This window comes from Mandrillus leucophaeus, unplaced genomic scaffold (assembly GCF_000951045.1).
Source record: "Mandrillus leucophaeus isolate KB7577 unplaced genomic scaffold, Mleu.le_1.0 Scaffold146, whole genome shotgun sequence".
NCBI lineage: Eukaryota > Metazoa > Chordata > Mammalia > Primates > Cercopithecidae > Mandrillus > Mandrillus leucophaeus.
The window spans coordinates 3,011,368-3,028,244 of NW_012101432.1; the positions used below are offsets into that span (position 1 = coordinate 3,011,368).

Here is a 16,877-nt window from a genome sequence, read left to right on the forward strand (position 1 = left end):
TATGTAATATAGTGTTTAAGTGGCCCGACACTGGCACTAAAATATTGAAATTATTGTTTCAAAAATGCAAATTAATAAATGCTCACATGCCCAGGGTCTATAAGAAAGGCAAAAACCAGCCAGGTGAGGTGGCTTATACCTGTCATTCTAACACTTTGGGAGGTCAAGGCAGGAAGATCACTGGAGCTCAGGAGTTCAAGACCAGCCTGGGCACCACATTGAGACCTCGTTTCTACTAAAAATTAAAAAAATTACCTGGGACGTTGTGGTGCACACCTGTAGTCCTAGCTACTTGGGAGGCTGAGGATGGCTTGAGCCCAGGAGTTCAAGGCTGTAGTGAGAAATGATCACGCACTCCAGCCTAGGTGATAGAGCAAGACCCTGTCTCAAAAAAAAAAAGGCAAAAATATTGGAAAAAATGTAATCAGGTCTGAGCACTTGTTAGCATTCTTTTGTTTCTTTTCAGTGACATGGGAGTATTTGCTTTGTGCTCAGGAATGTGTTTGGGCTTTCTTAACCCTGAGGGAGTGAGTCGAGGTCAAGAGTGGTTGGGTTCGACTCTGACAAAGGCAGGTGCACTCCTGACCTGGCAAATTCATTTTTTTCCCTGTTCGAAGAATTACTTGACTCATCTTTAAAGTGGTCACGTTTACAATGATATTTTTCAGTGCAAGCAAAATCTTGCTACATAAAAAACTGTGTAAAATCCTTCTGTCTTGTAATATATAAATTCAGGGCCTCAGATGGGGTAAACAGGGCCTACAGCGCAGAACATTTATCTTTCTTATTTGAACGAACAACTCTTCCTTCCTTCCTGGAATGTGACTTAACATTTAGAATTCCTATTAAATCTCTGGGTACACCCAGAGACCTCAGAAAGCTCGCTACAGAGACAGCAAACATCCTCCTGTACTTGGCAAAAGAAGAAACAGATGCTTGCGTGGCTTGCAGGCTCAGCTGCTCGGGGCTGCTCTGTGGAGGAGAACCAGTGAACCCGGGTTGCCAGAAAAAATGTTAATATTGAGCTGAGAATAAGCATTTGCACTTGTGAGTAGCCAACAAATCTGTAGGACACATGTGAGTGCAATGGAAGCAGCACCCAAACTGGACTGCCCTGCAGTCAAAGTTAGGGGAACTGGGGCTATTTGGGGTTTGGGCCACCAGGTATCCATTTTCCCTTTCTGAGAAGTACTCCTTCTCCATCTAGCTCAGGAACTCTGGGAAGATGGCCACACCACGGCTCCAGGGGTGGGCTCTGATTAGTCTATGCAAATTAGTTCATCCCATTCACTTCTCTCCACTCTTTCATGATTGGTTTAAGGGACAGGCCTACCAGCAATGGTATGCAAGACCTTTGCTGGAATTTCTGAGAAAGACACTTGCTCCATGTAGAAGCTACTAGGATAACTTCTCTCCTCTGGACAGTGTGGAGAATAGACTTGAGTCTTAAGAGTATGGTGGCCCTCTGCCATCATTCTGAATGCAATGTCAACCCAAGGAGGAAAGGAGAGCTAAGGTAATCAAGAGATGGGAGCTGGCCGGGTGCGGTGGCTCATGCCTATAATCTCAGCAGTTTGGGAGGCCAAAGGGGGTGGATCACCTGAGGTCAGGGGTTCGAGACCAGCTTGGACAACATGGTGAAACCCTGTCTCTACTAATAATATAAAAATTAGCTGGACGTGGTGGCACACGCCTGTAATCCCAGCTACTCGGAAGGCCGCGTCAGGAGAATGGCTTGAACCTAGGAGGTGGAAGTTGCAGTGAGCCGAGATCTTGCCATTGCACTCCACCTGGGTGACAGAGCGAGACTCTGTCTCAAACAAAAAAAAAAAAAAAAAAGAAAAAAAAAAGAAAAAGGAAAAAGAAAAAAGAGATGAGAGCTGAAACCCTGATCAAATTGGACCAACTGGACTTTTCACTCACTGAACCAATAAATTCTTATTGTTTAAGCTGGGCTCAGCTGAGGTTTGTGGTACTTGCAACCAACGTTTCCAACTGCCCAACTGCCACATGGTATGTCTAAGACAATCAGGGTGCACATCCATCTATTTGTGTGTAATCTAATTGAAAGGCCATATATATATATATATATATTTTTTTTTTTTCCTGAAAAAGTACTTGTCTCAAGAGAAACAGTATTTATTACACAGAGCTTTGCGCCACAACCTCTAGTCTCTAAAGTTTTTTTTTGAAAGCACTAAACAGTACATTCAATAACTAGGTGGGTATCAATAAAAGAAACTAGCCAGGTGTCAAATGCAGCATATTTTAATTTGTTTCAAATAAAGCAATATATGTATATATATTTTTTCAGAAAAACACCAGATGTTAAATTCTACAAAAGCGCATGTGTCCTCAGCAGATCATGTTTGTCTGATTATTAAGAATTCTTTTTTGTAACATTAACTCTCTAAAGACAATCAATGGACTGACATCACTGCTACAACATAGGTTGCTAACTGAGCCTCTGATCTTCAGTCACATCTTGATTTTCCTAACAATGAGTAAATACTGCCTGGCTAAAATGCTGCAAAGTCTTGATGAGAGAAAGCATCAACAGATCAAGCAAAGCCATGAAAGTTATGAAGCAAGCTAGAGCTGATTATTAGAATTAGTAAAAATGATTAAGAGAGGATGACACAACCATACAGGATTTGTATATTCTGATTGATTCTCTTTTGGCAGCGAATTGGGTCAGCACCTCGGGCAGGGAACCAAAACTGAATGGAAACTGCTCTTTTTCCTCCTAGCTCAGGCCACCAACGTCACAGCCGGGACTGAGAGAACTGCTGCATCTGTGGAAACTTCTATTCTTGTGGGGCAGAGATTGCACTGTGAAACCCTACCGACACTACCCCGGAAGGGCCTGGCCTCCACGGTATCTGCAGCGTGCTGCCTTCGCCGGGGCTTTTCAGAATGGGCCGGGGCCTCGGGGGTCTTCATCCCTAAGGAGGCCTCTTGATTTTTGGCACCGCCTTTGTTTTTGGGCCGGAAGCCGTTGTGCGGCTGTCTTCTGTGTTCGTGGCGGTTGTTGCCCTTTCCCAGTGGATCGGCTTCATTCCCACTGCCCTGCGACTTGGCAGGCCCATTTAGCCTGTTGTTATGATACTGTGGATTAAATCTCCGTCTTTGGTTAGAAGATCCGTTCTACCAAAAAAGAAAAGAGATAAGTATCAGATGCCAGCAAGCCACAGATGACACCAGTAGACATCAGGGAAACCAAATCGCTAGCCACAGGTAAGTGTTTTTTTTTTTTTTTAAATACACCAGAAGAATCAGAAAACATGAAGATGAGGTCAAGCAGATAAAATTATTAATCTTAAAAGAACAGTGGACTGTTTTGTAAGTGGAACTGAAAGAGAGGTTACAGAAGCCTAAGACAGACAATTCAAAAACTGGGTCAAATAAAATTCATAAAGATGCTTAAACTATAGCAGAATAAAATAGAAGCCAGGGGAAGAGTAATGATGATCCTGTACTACGCAGATTTCCGAGACATTCTGTAGAGACTGAGAGGGACAGGAGGCACAGAAATTGTAGACAGGAAAAGGGCGGGGTCCCTTGCCAAGCCCCACTCTCAAGCCCAAAGTGAGAACTTTATATTCCTGTTTTCCTGCTCAAATGTTGCCTTTTCCAAAACCACCGCTGGCCCACCCCACCCCACATCCTGTACCCATCAAAATCCCAGGCTCCACTGGCACAGAGCAGAGAAGAGGAGAAGAGGAGAAGCAGCTGCACGTCGGAGACTGCAGTCTGAGTCGGAGACAAGCAGCTTGACTTTAGCGGGACTGCTTGATGGCAGGACTTCGGAGAAGAGTCCAGTTGGAGACGGCTGGACTTCAGGGGAACAATATGTTCTCACTCCATCCCCATTTTCCAGCTCTCCCTCCTGCTGAAAGCCACTTTCATTGGCAATAAAATCCCCCGTGTTTACAATTTGTTCATATGACCTGATTTTTCATGGATGCTGGACAAGAGCTCAGGATACAGGAAAGTGTCACACTGACCCTCTGCCTTCATGAAAAAGTAGGTTTATTGAGCTGTTAAACACTTAAGCCATCCTTGAACTGAAAAGCGAAAAGAGCATTGTAACGCATGCCTCTGGGCTCCAGGGGTCACGGGTACCACCCTAGGCGCTGCTGTGGGACTGCATGGAGTTTTGATCCTGCCAGCGCCCAAAAGTGCTTGCTCTAGCTCCTGCACCTGCTCACCTGCATGCTCTCCCTCCCTCAAGGGGTTGAGAGCTTCAGGCTGAGTAAGTGAGGCATCCCTGTTGCGAGGCCTGTGAAGGGGTCAAGGAAAATTTCCTGTTGAAAACCATGCATAGGAATTCTAATTACATAAGTGAAGAAAAAGTAAAATTCTGTAACTTTTCTTCTCTAAAGTAGCTTTTCTAATTTATTTCAAAACAAATATCTTTATAGTTCAGAAATATTATCTTAGACAAATATAGGGGTGAAGTGCATCTGGCAGGTCTTGGTGGCATGAAGAAATAAGGTGTATTTTCACAGAGGTAATTCGTTGTTTTTCTAAACTTTCTGCAGTCATAAGCAAATAAATTTTGAAGCCTCTATTAAAAAATCATTCCTTCAACAAATCAGTGGCCAGGAACATAAATGGATGAGTAGTAAGGATGCAATGGATTAAGCTCCTGTGCAAGGGAAAGATTTCTGAACTCCTCGAGGTCAGTAATAGCCAACACTCACTGAGTGCTTACCAGGCACTGAATGGGGTTCCTCACCATGCACTACCTCATTTAACATCAGAATCACCCTCTAAGATAGTTGCTATTATGTGCTTCATTTTATAGATGAGGATAAGGAGTTTCAGGGACTTGCCCAAGGTCTATCTATAGTTGGGAAATGGTGGAGCTGTTCCTACTTTATATACTGTCTCCTGACAAGACTCTTAAGTTGTAACATAAACATAAACCTTTTTTGAAAATCAAACCTCTTAAGAAAACATGAAATTTTATGAGTTACAAATATATAAGGTTCTTAATTTGTGCACTGTGACTGGATGGTATAGGTTTACGGCAGACCAACCCCCACTAATTCAGAGCCTAGAGCAAGAGTACAAATGTAGGTCCATACATCTGTTAAAGGAAAATAAATCTTGGGGCCCCCAAATCACTAAGCTAAAGGGAAACGTCAGGCTGGGAACTGCTTAGGGCCAACCTGGCTTCCATTCTATTCAAAGTCACCCCTCTGCTCACTGAGATAAATGCGTATCTGACTGTCTCATTTGGAGAGGCTAATCAGAAACTCAAAAGAATGCAACCATCTGTCTTTCATCTACCCAAGACCTGGAAGCCCCCTCCTCGCTTCCAGTTGTCCGCCTTTGCCTCCAGTAGTCCCACCTTTCCGGACTGAACCGATGTTCACCTTACACAAACGGATTGATGTCTCCTGCCTCCCTAAAATGTACAAAACCAAGCCGTGCCCCACCACCTTGGGCACATGTCATCAGGACCTTCTGAGGCTGTGTCATGGGTGCATGTCCTCAACCTTGGCAAAATAAACTTTCTAAGTTATCTGAGACCTGTCTCACATTTTCGGGGTTCACACACCATACGTCTGAATACTGTCTTTTCCTGCCTCTGGCTCCATCCCACATTGTAAGGGGGCCTTGCGCACACAAACGCAGACATTCCAGCCTGCACACCTAAGCATCGCCTCCACTCCCACCCTTCAGGCGGATGGGTGTGAAAACTGGCTGTGTCGTTTGTCTTCAAGATGATGTATACAGGAAAGTGGTCCAGGCAGATCCTGTGAGCAGGCTTGGGCCCACGTGGGAAGAGAAACCCAGGATCTCGAGTACTGACTGGCAGCATGCTTCAGAACAAAGAGTGTAGTTTCCAGTGGCCCTGTTTCCTTGCTCTCTCTGACTCCTTATTCTGCAGAGAGGGCCATGGCTGCAGGAGGGTCAAGAAGGTTACTTGAAAACACAGTGCCCAGTCCACAGGCCCTTCTTGCCTGGGTCTACAGTGTTCTCACTTACATATCTGAGTATATTTCAACTTACATGAGCCATTAGCTAAAATGCTAAACCAGAGAACTGAAAAAGTATTTACATGGATAGTACTTAATCTGGCCTCCTTTGTTTTTAAACAAATTATGAAAAAGGGAAATAGACTAAATTTTAGACTTGATTATTAGCATCATCTTTAATAATGAACAGAGACCCAGGCACGGTGGCTCATGCCTGTAATCTTAGCATTTTGGGAGGCTGAAGCAGCCAGATTGCTTGAGCCCAGGAGTTTGAGAGCAACATGGTAAAACCCCATCTCTACAAAAATTATACAAAAAAAAATTAGTCAGGCATGGTGGCACGCACCTGTAGTCCCAGCTACCCTGCAGGCTGAGCCTAGTGGACTGTTTGAGCCCAGGAGCTTGAGGCTGCAGTGGGCCGATATTGTGCCAAAAAAAAAAAAAAAAGAACAAAAGCTGTGAAGATATATTTAGACTACAAGTGAAAACAGATTTGATTATTATCTTTAACTAATGAGATTATAACATGCACCTTGTCAAAGTGCTATCTTACAGCTCATGAAGACTTCAGGGCCTGAGAAACACCTGTCAATGTCATTAATAAGAATTCTCCAAGGCCAAGACAACAAAACCTGACAAGACACCTGTTAGAAAACCAGCATTTTAAAAGACTTACAAAAAAAAAAAAAAAAAAAAAGACTTTTTCTTGGAGATAAAATGTATCTTTATAGCATAGCATGTCCAACTTCTATATCATCAGATCCATTTTTTTTTTTTTGAGATGGAATCTCACTCTGTCGCCCAGGCTGGAGTGCAGTGGTACGATCTTGGCTCACTGCAACCTCCACCTCCCAGGTTTAAGTGATTCTCCTGCCTCAGCCTCCTTAGTAACTGGGATTACAGGTGTGTGCCACCATGCCTGGCTAATTTTTGTGTTTTTAGTAGAGACAGGGTTTCACCATGTTGGCCAGGCTGGTCTCAACCTCCTGACCTCAAGTGATCTGCCCATCTCGGCCTCCCAAAGTGCTGGGATTACAGGAGTGAGCGATTGCACCCGGCAGATCCCAATTTTTTGTTAATTCTCTAAGTATAAGGGGGAAATCACCTCCAAAAGATATAGTGGAGAAGCAGAAGGAGAGAAGGAAGATTGTTCTTTGGACACTTGTGTTTTTAGACGTCACAGTAGATAAGAATAAAGAATGTCATTTTGAAATGTATTCTCCTTACTGAAACCCCAAGAAAAGACTGCACTAACTTTAGCCTCTTATTGATCAGCTAAATATCAGTGGGGATTAAAATATCTTAAAAAACAAATGCCAGGTTTCCTCTCGTTAGTGGTTTCAGTGGCCAGGTTCCAAATCTTGTTCCCAAGTCTCTGTGGGTCCCTTCCACATGTGGGCTGGTTTTGGGGCCCCAGGGATGGTGGCAGTCCTAGTCATGAGAAGAGCCGTGTCACCTCGGTGGACTCTGCTCGTGCGGTCAAGAGTGTAAACAGGCCACTTCCTCCACACGGGAAAGCACCTGGGAGGCACGGACGAGGGCAACCAGGGGAGTTCCCAAGAGGCCAGCTGGGCAGTGCTGCTGGGTGGGGAGTGGCTGAGGGCAGGTGGCAGGAGCCTGAGTGTGACCCCAGGAGGCCCAGAATCTAGTGGCTGCTGTTTCATTCCTCTGGGAACAGGTTCCCCGCCCCGGCACCCTGCACCAGTGTCTGCTTACCTGCTTGTTGGCCGGCATGGCCTGGTGAGAGGGGTCAGCGGTGCTCGGGAGACTGCTCACCATTTTGGGGTTTGCTGCTTTGCCTTCAGAGGGCTTATTGTGAGTGGAGGATTTTCGGGAAAAGTTACTCTGTTTCCCGGAGGTTGCTGCGTGTGCATTCAGCAGAGGCAGCAGGGAGCTGCAGGGCGTTCTTGAGGAATAGTTGTTCTTTGGATGTGTAACTGCAATAAGAAAGTGCTCAGTGTTATGAGCTGCACCTCCAACACTGCTGCCTCAGTAACCCATTACGAAGCGCTAGAAGATGAAGAAACTGGCCAGGAGCTCCACAGAAACAGTAAGAAAGTTTTCTTTTGAAAGATGTTATTTGAAAGGGCACCTTGGTGCTTAAGAGAACAACCAAATTTCTCTTGTGGGAATCACTGAACTGTGATTACAGCATAATCATCCAAGTTGGGAGACATTTGTAGGAAATAAGACATATCTGAGCAACTTAAATATTATTCTTTAGGTCAAGAACCACCAAGGGAAAAGAGATAATGAAACTTCAAGGTTCCCTCTCTGGCCCTGTCTGCAAATGCACTCTGCCTCGTAGATCCCCCATTACCGAACCCATTCTCACCTCCCTGATCAGTTCCCTGGACCAATTGGTACTGCAGACACAGAAAGATTGGGAGCTATGTGGACACTCTGGCCTGTCAGATCCATGATGTTCTGAGAGCTTGGGAATGGGGTGATGTTGGATGTTAGGAATTCTGTTACTCTGGGTCAGGCATATCCCCCAAACACAGGGCCAGGCCCGCCAGCCCCTAAGGCATCTTGTGTATTTCATTAGTGCTCCATGATCCCACCTTTAATCAACCCTGTTTTCTGCAGCCTCACTGCAGATATGCACCGCTTCCAAGGTTACAGGCAAGGCAGGCTGATTAGGCAGACACCCATCAGAGCTCAGGGCTCAGGGCTCAGGGCTCAGGCAGGTCTGCTCAGCGTTTATTATGACCATTTCTGCTGGTTTTGAAAGTGGTGGTTTCTGCTGGGATGATTTCTACATGATTACACTGAATCGGAACTGGAGGGAATCAATTCAAGGATAAAGCCACTACTTCCCTCTCACAGTTCACCAGAGTCTGACTGCCAGCTAGACCTTTCTTTGATTCTTAAAACTGTCACCAATTTTTGAAAGCAATTTTGTTTGCTCCCTTTGTTGAATCAGATTTAATCCCAGAGTTCTGCTAGAGGATTAGGCGGGATCAGTAGCGGTCATAATACAAGAGAAATGGAAAGGTCAGGGATGCATCTCCAGTCCCTTCAGTGTATTGGGAAGGTGTGACAGCAAGCTGGGGCTGTCCAAACGTGACCAGGAGATTTCTGTGGCTCCTGTGCTCACCAGATTCAGTTTCAGGGGGTCATTATTGTCTGCAGATCAGGGACCACTATTTCCGGTTCAGCACCTGTGGATTCTCAGTGTGCTCGCAACAAAGCTGAGAAAGAAGGGCCTTTGGATGACTACGGTGTCTTTCAGAATGGACACCTGGAATTTGGTAAGGGACCATTTTCTCCCACTAGATGGCACTTGAAATGCTCAGGAGGAAAGGAGGTGAAGGGGCACCTCTCCATCACCCCTGAGATCGGTGACAGGGCGTCACTCAGCATCACTGTCTTGCTCATTGAGGGCTGAAGTGGAAAGGAGGGTGGGGCAAAAGCTGGGGATAGAGAATGGCAAATAGGTAGATTCTTTCATAAGGAAGAGTACAGGGGGGAATAATTTTTAAAAATGCAGTCAGAAAATCAAATAATTGGCAAGGATGTGTGGACAAGGATGCTCGCAGCAGTGTTAATTAATTAATTAAGTTTTTGAGATAGAGTCTTGCTCTGTTGCCCAGGTTGGAATGCAGTGGTGTGATCTCCACTCACTGCAATCTCTACCTCCTGGGTCCAGGCTCAAGCAATTCTCCTGCCTCAGCCTCCCTAGTAGCTGGGTTTACAGGTGCCTGCCACCACACCCAGCTAATTTTTGTATTTTTAGTAGAGACGGGCGTTTTACCACGTTGGCCAGACTGGCCTCAAACTCCTGGCCTCAGGTGATCAGCAGTGTTATTTTAATGGTGAAAAACTGGAAGCAATCTAAATGCAGCAACCAGAAGACTGGTGACATCAATTATACTTAGATAAATGACTGGTTAAATATATTGATATGAAAAAATATCTACCATAGATTGTGAAGTGATAAAAGCAAATTATATTACTATATATGTATGCAGTGTAGTATAGTATAGTTAATTATATCATAATAGGCAGTGCAGCCAAATCTTAATTTTTCAGCTGACTGCGAGGCTGTAGGTTTCTGCATCATTCACTAGTCCTCTCCTCCTTGCGGCCATCCTTAAAGCCGCTTCCGTGCTCATTCCCACCTCCCCTTGTGGGTGGGCTGGTGTGGGGGAAAAATATAGCAGCCAATTTTGTTGCACATTAGCTGCTCTAATTAAGGCTTAATAGGGAACAAGACTAAAGCTAATGGCTGAGTGAAGTCTTTCATTATCTGTAGCCTCACTCAGCACAGAGAACCAAGGGCGGAGGCTCAGGGCACTGCTGAGGGGCCCGTGCAACAGCTGGGCCCTGCACAACAATAACTGATTGTTCCCTGACATGTTAGGAAGACTCACGCTCTGCCTAATGAGTTTCCGTAGAACCAGGGCTGTCTGAAATCAGAGAAGCAGTTTAACTGGAAGTGCTTCATAAAAGTTTGCAAAAGGTATAAACTAGTTGACCTGTTCTGTTCCACTTAATAAATCCTGGGGAGTTACTGATGGGCAGTGGCATTTGAAGACCCTAAGTTCAAATCTCAACATTTCTGGTGACTTGTGTCATGAGCTTAGATCATTAAATCTCTTTAGACCTCACGTTAGTCCCCTGGGGGGACTGCACACCTGACATTTCCAATAGCAACTCCAGATAGCACCAAGGTTACTCACACAGAATTATTTAGCAAGTATGCAAAACTCACTTTCTCCGCAGAGCATGATTTGGGCCTTCAGCTGTTCGATGTCACAGGAGAACCGGGCAGCTTTCCCGAGCTCTTCATCATATTTACGCTCGCTGACAAAGTGCTGGAGGAAAGAGATGGAAAGCAGGAACCCCATGATTACAGAAATGACTGAAGCACCCTGTGGATGCGTTCACTCTGCTCTTCCGGTGTCACAGCAGTGCTGACCTGGTGGGGATCTTTCCAGCCCTGCTGCTGGGAGGCTCCACGCTCAGTCTTAGTCCTGACCTGGCTAGGGAATGATCATCTTCCTGCCTGGGGAATATGTGAGGGGCCTGTGTTTCTCGTTTGGGCCTACATGGAATGTGTGTCTGACTCATCTATTTAAGCTTTTAGCACCCCTCGCCCTCCTAGTAATTTTCTGAATTGCGTTCTGGCAGGGTCTTCTGAGTTTGGCCAAGTGCCTGCTAAGGTATTAACCATCAAGAGAAAACATGTCCTCCTTCCTAGACCCCCATCCCTATTTTAATAGGGAACTGGGAAGTCCACAAAGCCTTTAGTGTCTGGAAGATATTATTTTAAATGGCAGGATTTCAAGTGGTGTGAAAAGAAGTGAGAAAGATTATTTTTCAATTCCTTTAAAATTAAGATCTATGTGTAGAAGACAACGGTGAGAAATACAGAAATAACTGACTCAGTCTCTTCCTGAGTTTACCAGGGAGTTTAGCAATGGCAAGGAAAACAGATACCATTAACTACAGTACAAGGTGGAATGTGGTTGGTGCTTTAGGAATATAAAAGAAGAAGAAATTATTTCCTACTGAGGTCTATGGGGAAAGAGTTATGTAAGAGGGAACATTGAAAAAATCATTGAACACTTACCAGGCACTGGCCAAATTCTTACCAGATAATCTCATTTCATCTGATCACAGTATTACGAAGTCAGTACTATTATTACCTCTGTTTTACAGATGGGGGAATTGAGGTTCTAAGAATCTAAGAGAACACACAACTTATCCAAGGTCACAGAAATAGAAAATTTTGCAGCTGGACTGCTTCACTCCAAAGCCTGTGCTACTAACCATTTTATGATGGGTGGGATTTTGATAGGCAGAAATGAAACTCGGAAGATGAGTTGATTTCAATAGACCAGGAAGCTGGCAATTTTATATTTCTTACTTGATGTTCTAACAAGCTGGGATTTTTGTAGAGAGAGATGGAAGTCGGAATATATATTGAAGTCCAGTTGTGAATTTCTTTCTGAGGGGAAGGAGATAACTGCTTTGGGAGTTTAAGGCTGGAGGGAGACAGTGTAGGCAGAGACTAGTGAGGAGGCCACTGCAATTGGCTGGGTGAGAGGCCACAAAGGCCAGAACAGAGAAGGTGGAAAGGCCACTGACACCCTCAGCACCCTCGGGTGAGGTCCTCTTCCTCATGGGGCCCGCTTTCATGCCCAACCAGGAGGCAGAGAGTTGAAAAGTCACCTGCCACTGTCTATCATCGCCAAGCAGTTTTATGCCCCAATTTGCAATTTTACTTTCAAAGGTAGCAGCAGCTGTGTCTTGCAACCACTCTCGTTTCCTGGAAGTGGGTATGAAGCCGGAAGGCGTGTGTGTGTGTGTGTGTGCGTGTGTGTGTGTGTGTGTGGTATACTGGGTGAAAAAGAGGATAAGGGGAATTTTAAAATTTCTTCCTATTTTGTTGTAAACACTTACACTTGCCCTCCTGGTAACCATTTCCCCTTCTGGTAACTGTACCCTGATGCAGTTTCAAAGATCCATAGTCTTGGTGGGTCTGGCAATCAAGATGTCACACCCTCTCTGGGCCAAATGATGGACATGACCCAAGTAGAGGCCAATCAGAGCCTCTCTCTTAGGGATCTGAGCCAAGTGGGGTGGTACAGGGCTGATGGTCCCATGACAGCGTGTCTAGTGATTATTTATTTTACTGGAACCACCCCAGTTCCTACCTAATTGTTGACCTGAGCTTTCAGATAGTGCTCTGCTTTGGTGAGCTATACTCACATCCTTTCAAATTCTACTTGTCCTTGAGGTTAGCCAGGGTCAGTTTCTGTTGCTTGTCAATGAAGGAATCTAATAAATACGTATTTATGGATAGTATTCTTAATACGAATGCAACTAAACTAGAAAAGAATATTAGGAAAGAAATCTCCACAGTCCGCATGCTTTCTAATCTTCACCGTTACACTACGTTCATGCTTCGCGTGCGTGTATACATCTCTGGATGTGTTTATATGCATACCTATAAATCACAATGTGTGAAAATAACATCCCCCATCCCAGCTATAATTCATGGTCAAGTTACTTTATTTGGGTCGGTCTCTACTGACTGACAAAATAGCTTGTACCTCTCCTTTGGATTTACACATTTCTTCAAAGCACATTACACTTAAACACAGTGATTATGGGGGTCGTCCCCCTTCTGTGTTCTCTATTTCCACCCTGTGGAGGAGAGCTGGGTGTAGATGTTAGATCCTCAGAGAGCAGAACTCTGTGGATGCAAAACAAACATAATGGGGATCAGCTCTCTGGCTCAGGGTTCAGGCTGTGATATTTTAGAACTGACCTTAATTTCTGCCCTGAGTTCAGCCAGCTGCATCTCTGCCATCTGACTGGCGAGGTCAGTGAGTCTCTTCAGTTCTTCTGCTTTCTTCTGACGAGCAGTCAGGATTTCCACTGCCAAATAAGGAGGAGTCATACATTAGGGCCAGAGATTGAAACATATTAAATAACCTAATTTCTTGGAATCAGTTCTCGCTCCACAGACTGATTGCTTTGTTGGACCACGACTGTGTTTTCTGAGTTGGTCATGGAGGCGGGTTCACCCTCTGTGCCTATTACCAACAACCCAGTTCCTCCTGTCCTCCTCCACCAATCCCCAAGCCAAACACAGTCCCTTCTGATTCACTGTACTTTCCCACTCTACATTTTCTCCACTGGTGTAGGACCTCACTTACGGAATTTAGACTTTTGAAGTTTGTTACTCTGAACAACGATCTCTGAAAAACAACACTTATTAAAATCCTCTCCGAGTGATACTGCAAAGACAGGAAGTCCACTAAGCAGAAATCATTCTATATGTGCTGCACTATTAAACTTTTAACAGCAGCAGCCCTCTTGAACTTTAACACATACTCACTTAGGGTCACTAGTTATGTTATTGGAATCTGACATAAAACTCTAACTTTATTAGATTTTTTGTGAGCCAAAAATGTTTCTGCTTTTGATATTCTGCAGATATGTTTCCATTCAGCAAAGAAACAGAAGTTCTACCCCAGAGTGTCTTAGGTCTTTCTATAAGTGTCCCCAATGGAAAAATTTCGAGAGTGAGTTAGGCCAGCTAGAACTAGATTCGTGTGAATTTTTTAGCACCTGCACATGCAGAGAAGACACTGGGGACTACTCTGGTTCCAACATTTTCCCACATCTTCAGATGAACTAAAGGTTCAAATAGATGTAGTAGCCTATCAGTTAGTGTCTGTGTGTGTATACCCGTGTTTCCCAAAAGATTATGGTGCTCAGAAGCAATCAATACAAACACACAGGATGAGATTTAAATATGAAGTTGGATCTTTCAATAGATAGACTTGTGGCTAATTTGACTCATATGAATTGCCTTCATTTCTTCGGGACAAGCATTTTGAGTTATAAGAAAAAACGTGTTCATCTAAGATGACATGCATGTCGGAATCACATTCTATGCTTGGCTGAACAAGGATCAACTGCTTTATTAGACCAGATTCACAGCACACATGCAGGGCCAAACAATATGATTTCTGATTTTAACAGTTCTTATTATACAAAATATCAAAAGATAGTCACTGCAAAAGCCCAAAAAGAAGTACAGAATCCATCAAGAGTTAAGATTCCCTGCAAATCAGAAACCATTCTTTAGACAGGCTCAAAGGCGTTTCATTTTTTTTTTTTTTTTTTTTGAGACGGAGTCTTGCTCTGTTGCCTAGGCTGGAGTGCAGTGGCGTGGTCTCAGCTCACTGCAAGCTCTGCCTCCCAGGTTCATGCCATTCTCCTGCCTCAGCCTCCTGAGTAGCTGGGACTACAGGCGCCCGCCACCATGCCTGGCTAATTTTTGTATTTTTAGTAGAGATGGGGTTTCACCGTGTTAGCCAGGATGGTCTCAATCTCCTGACCTCATGATCTGCCTGCCTTGGCCTCCCAAAGTGCTGGGATTACAGGCGTGAGCCACTGTGCCCGGCCCCAAGAGATTATCTTTTTATGCTGATATCAATATTGAGATGTTAATAATTAGTCTATAACTCATACAGCTTTATCATCTGCCAAACTATGCTAATCATGCTTTGATTATTTAACTGGGGCTCCTCCTGGCCCCCATTTACAATACCATGTGGCTGGGCAGACAGATCTGTGCCTAATAGTCTTTCTGAATACAGAGGAGCTAGTGAAAAACTTGTCTGGATGATGAGAGTGAAAGGAAGTTTCATCTCAATGTAGACAACATATTGCTAAATGATGTCTCAGGACACCCAGTTGGACCAAAGGTCACAAAAAGGTGGCTCACTATCATTTTCAGCCAGAGTACATATGTCTTGTTTGGTCCACACATTACATTTACGAATTCATTGCTCACATTTAAAAATCAGAAGATTCCATTTGAAAGCTGGCTCTCTGGCATCTCTTAAAGTACTGGAATTTCTGGCCATAGTTGGTCAACATTCTTACATGGTGACAAGTGGCTGAAGCCAAGAAGCCACTGCCCTCTTTAGATGGAGTTGGGTGCCCAGTGTGCCACGGTTTCTCCCTGCCCCATTTAGCAAATTAATGTTACCCATCTGTTTCCTGCGAGCATCTCCAATCACTCTCGGGACTACGGTGTGAACTGCACTATGTAGTTCTTTGTGTCCATGGCACCTACTGCCTGCTCGGTACACAAGAGGTATGCAATATGCTTGCTGAGTGAAGAATTCAATGAATGAATTAACCTATTACTTAAAGGGAATATCTAAAGAAGGACGGAAGTTCCTTTTCCACAGGGGTCACTTAAGACTGTTTAGGATCCATACCTTTGATTGGTTATGTTATTTGTTTGCCATTATAATTCAACATATGGATGGGACTAACATCTGCAGCATGAGAAAACAATTCAAGTAGGAAGATGAAATGAGGTACGTTCTTCTTGCAAACTAAAATAAAAAAATTAATTTTGTGCCAGGCGCAGTGGCTCACACCTGTTATCTTAGCACTTTGGGAGGCTGAGGCAGGAGGATTGCTTGACTTAGGAGTTTAAGACTTGCCTGGGCAACAAAGCAAGACCCCATCTCATCAAAATAATAATAATAATAATAATAATAATAATAATAATAAAAATCTGAAGGCCCAGACTTGAAAAGCAGCTAGTAGAGGGGTCATTAGACCCTCAGTGATGACAGTCCAACAGATCTGACTTTTCTTCATGATCAGTTGTGACACTGGTGACAATTAGGGGTCATTGTTCTTTTTGATTAAGTAAAACTTGGGCATTCATACCAAACAAAAGATTTTGTAGACATAGATATAAATGGGCCCTAAAATAGGAATGCAGGTGCAAGATCACCAATAAATTCTAAGTTTACACTCATGCAAATGTGCATGGAAACGAATACTTTGCATCAGCAAGTGTTGAAATGCGTTTTACATATAGTCTCATTAACATTTCAAAGTCTTTCATTATGAACAAAGCCTTAAAACTTGAGATCTAAAGCTAATATTCTTTGGCTGGAGGGGGTGAACATTTTCACCTCAAAAACATCAATCACACAAACAAGAAACAAAAACAGATCAGATCTTAAGCTTCATTGATCCTGTAATTTACAATGGAATAATAAGTATGTTTTGGAAGCACCATCCTTTCAGAAATCTGTAGAGGGAGACAATTCTGTACAGCTTAGGTTTTCACTGCATTCAAGACTTAATTAATATTACGTATGTATAAACAGTATCTGGTATGCTGAAATCCACTTTCTCAACAGGATTTATAAATGCCTTCAAGTTTTTGAAACACATTGGAAGCTTGCTCATATTATCTGAACCATAGAAAATCTTAAGGCTGGCCGGGCATGGTAGCTCACGCCTGTAATCCCAGCACTTTGGGAGGCCAAGGAAGGCAGATCACGAGGTCAGGAGATCGAGATCATACTGGCTAACATGGTGAAACCC

At 43.9% G+C, this 16,877-nt stretch overlaps 1 protein-coding gene across 6 annotated transcripts in view; it reads right to left on the bottom strand.

Moving 5' to 3' along the window:
- Nucleotides 1-2,252: 2,252 nt before the first annotated feature.
- Nucleotides 2,253-16,877, bottom strand: part of SPATS2L (spermatogenesis associated, serine-rich 2-like) — a 171,899-nt gene continuing 157,274 nt past the window's right edge. For all 6 annotated transcript variants that reach the window (XM_011974544.1, XM_011974543.1, XM_011974542.1 and 3 more), the window contains 4 exons: nt 13,273-13,382; nt 10,708-10,810; nt 7,707-7,927; nt 2,253-3,147 (listed from right to left, as the gene is read on the bottom strand). In XM_011974544.1, the coding sequence (XP_011829934.1) occupies nt 2,752-3,147; nt 7,707-7,927; nt 10,708-10,810; nt 13,273-13,382 (830 nt within the window). In that variant the 3' untranslated portion in view covers nt 2,253-2,751. The remainder of the gene's footprint in view (nt 3,148-7,706; nt 7,928-10,707; nt 10,811-13,272; nt 13,383-16,877) is intronic.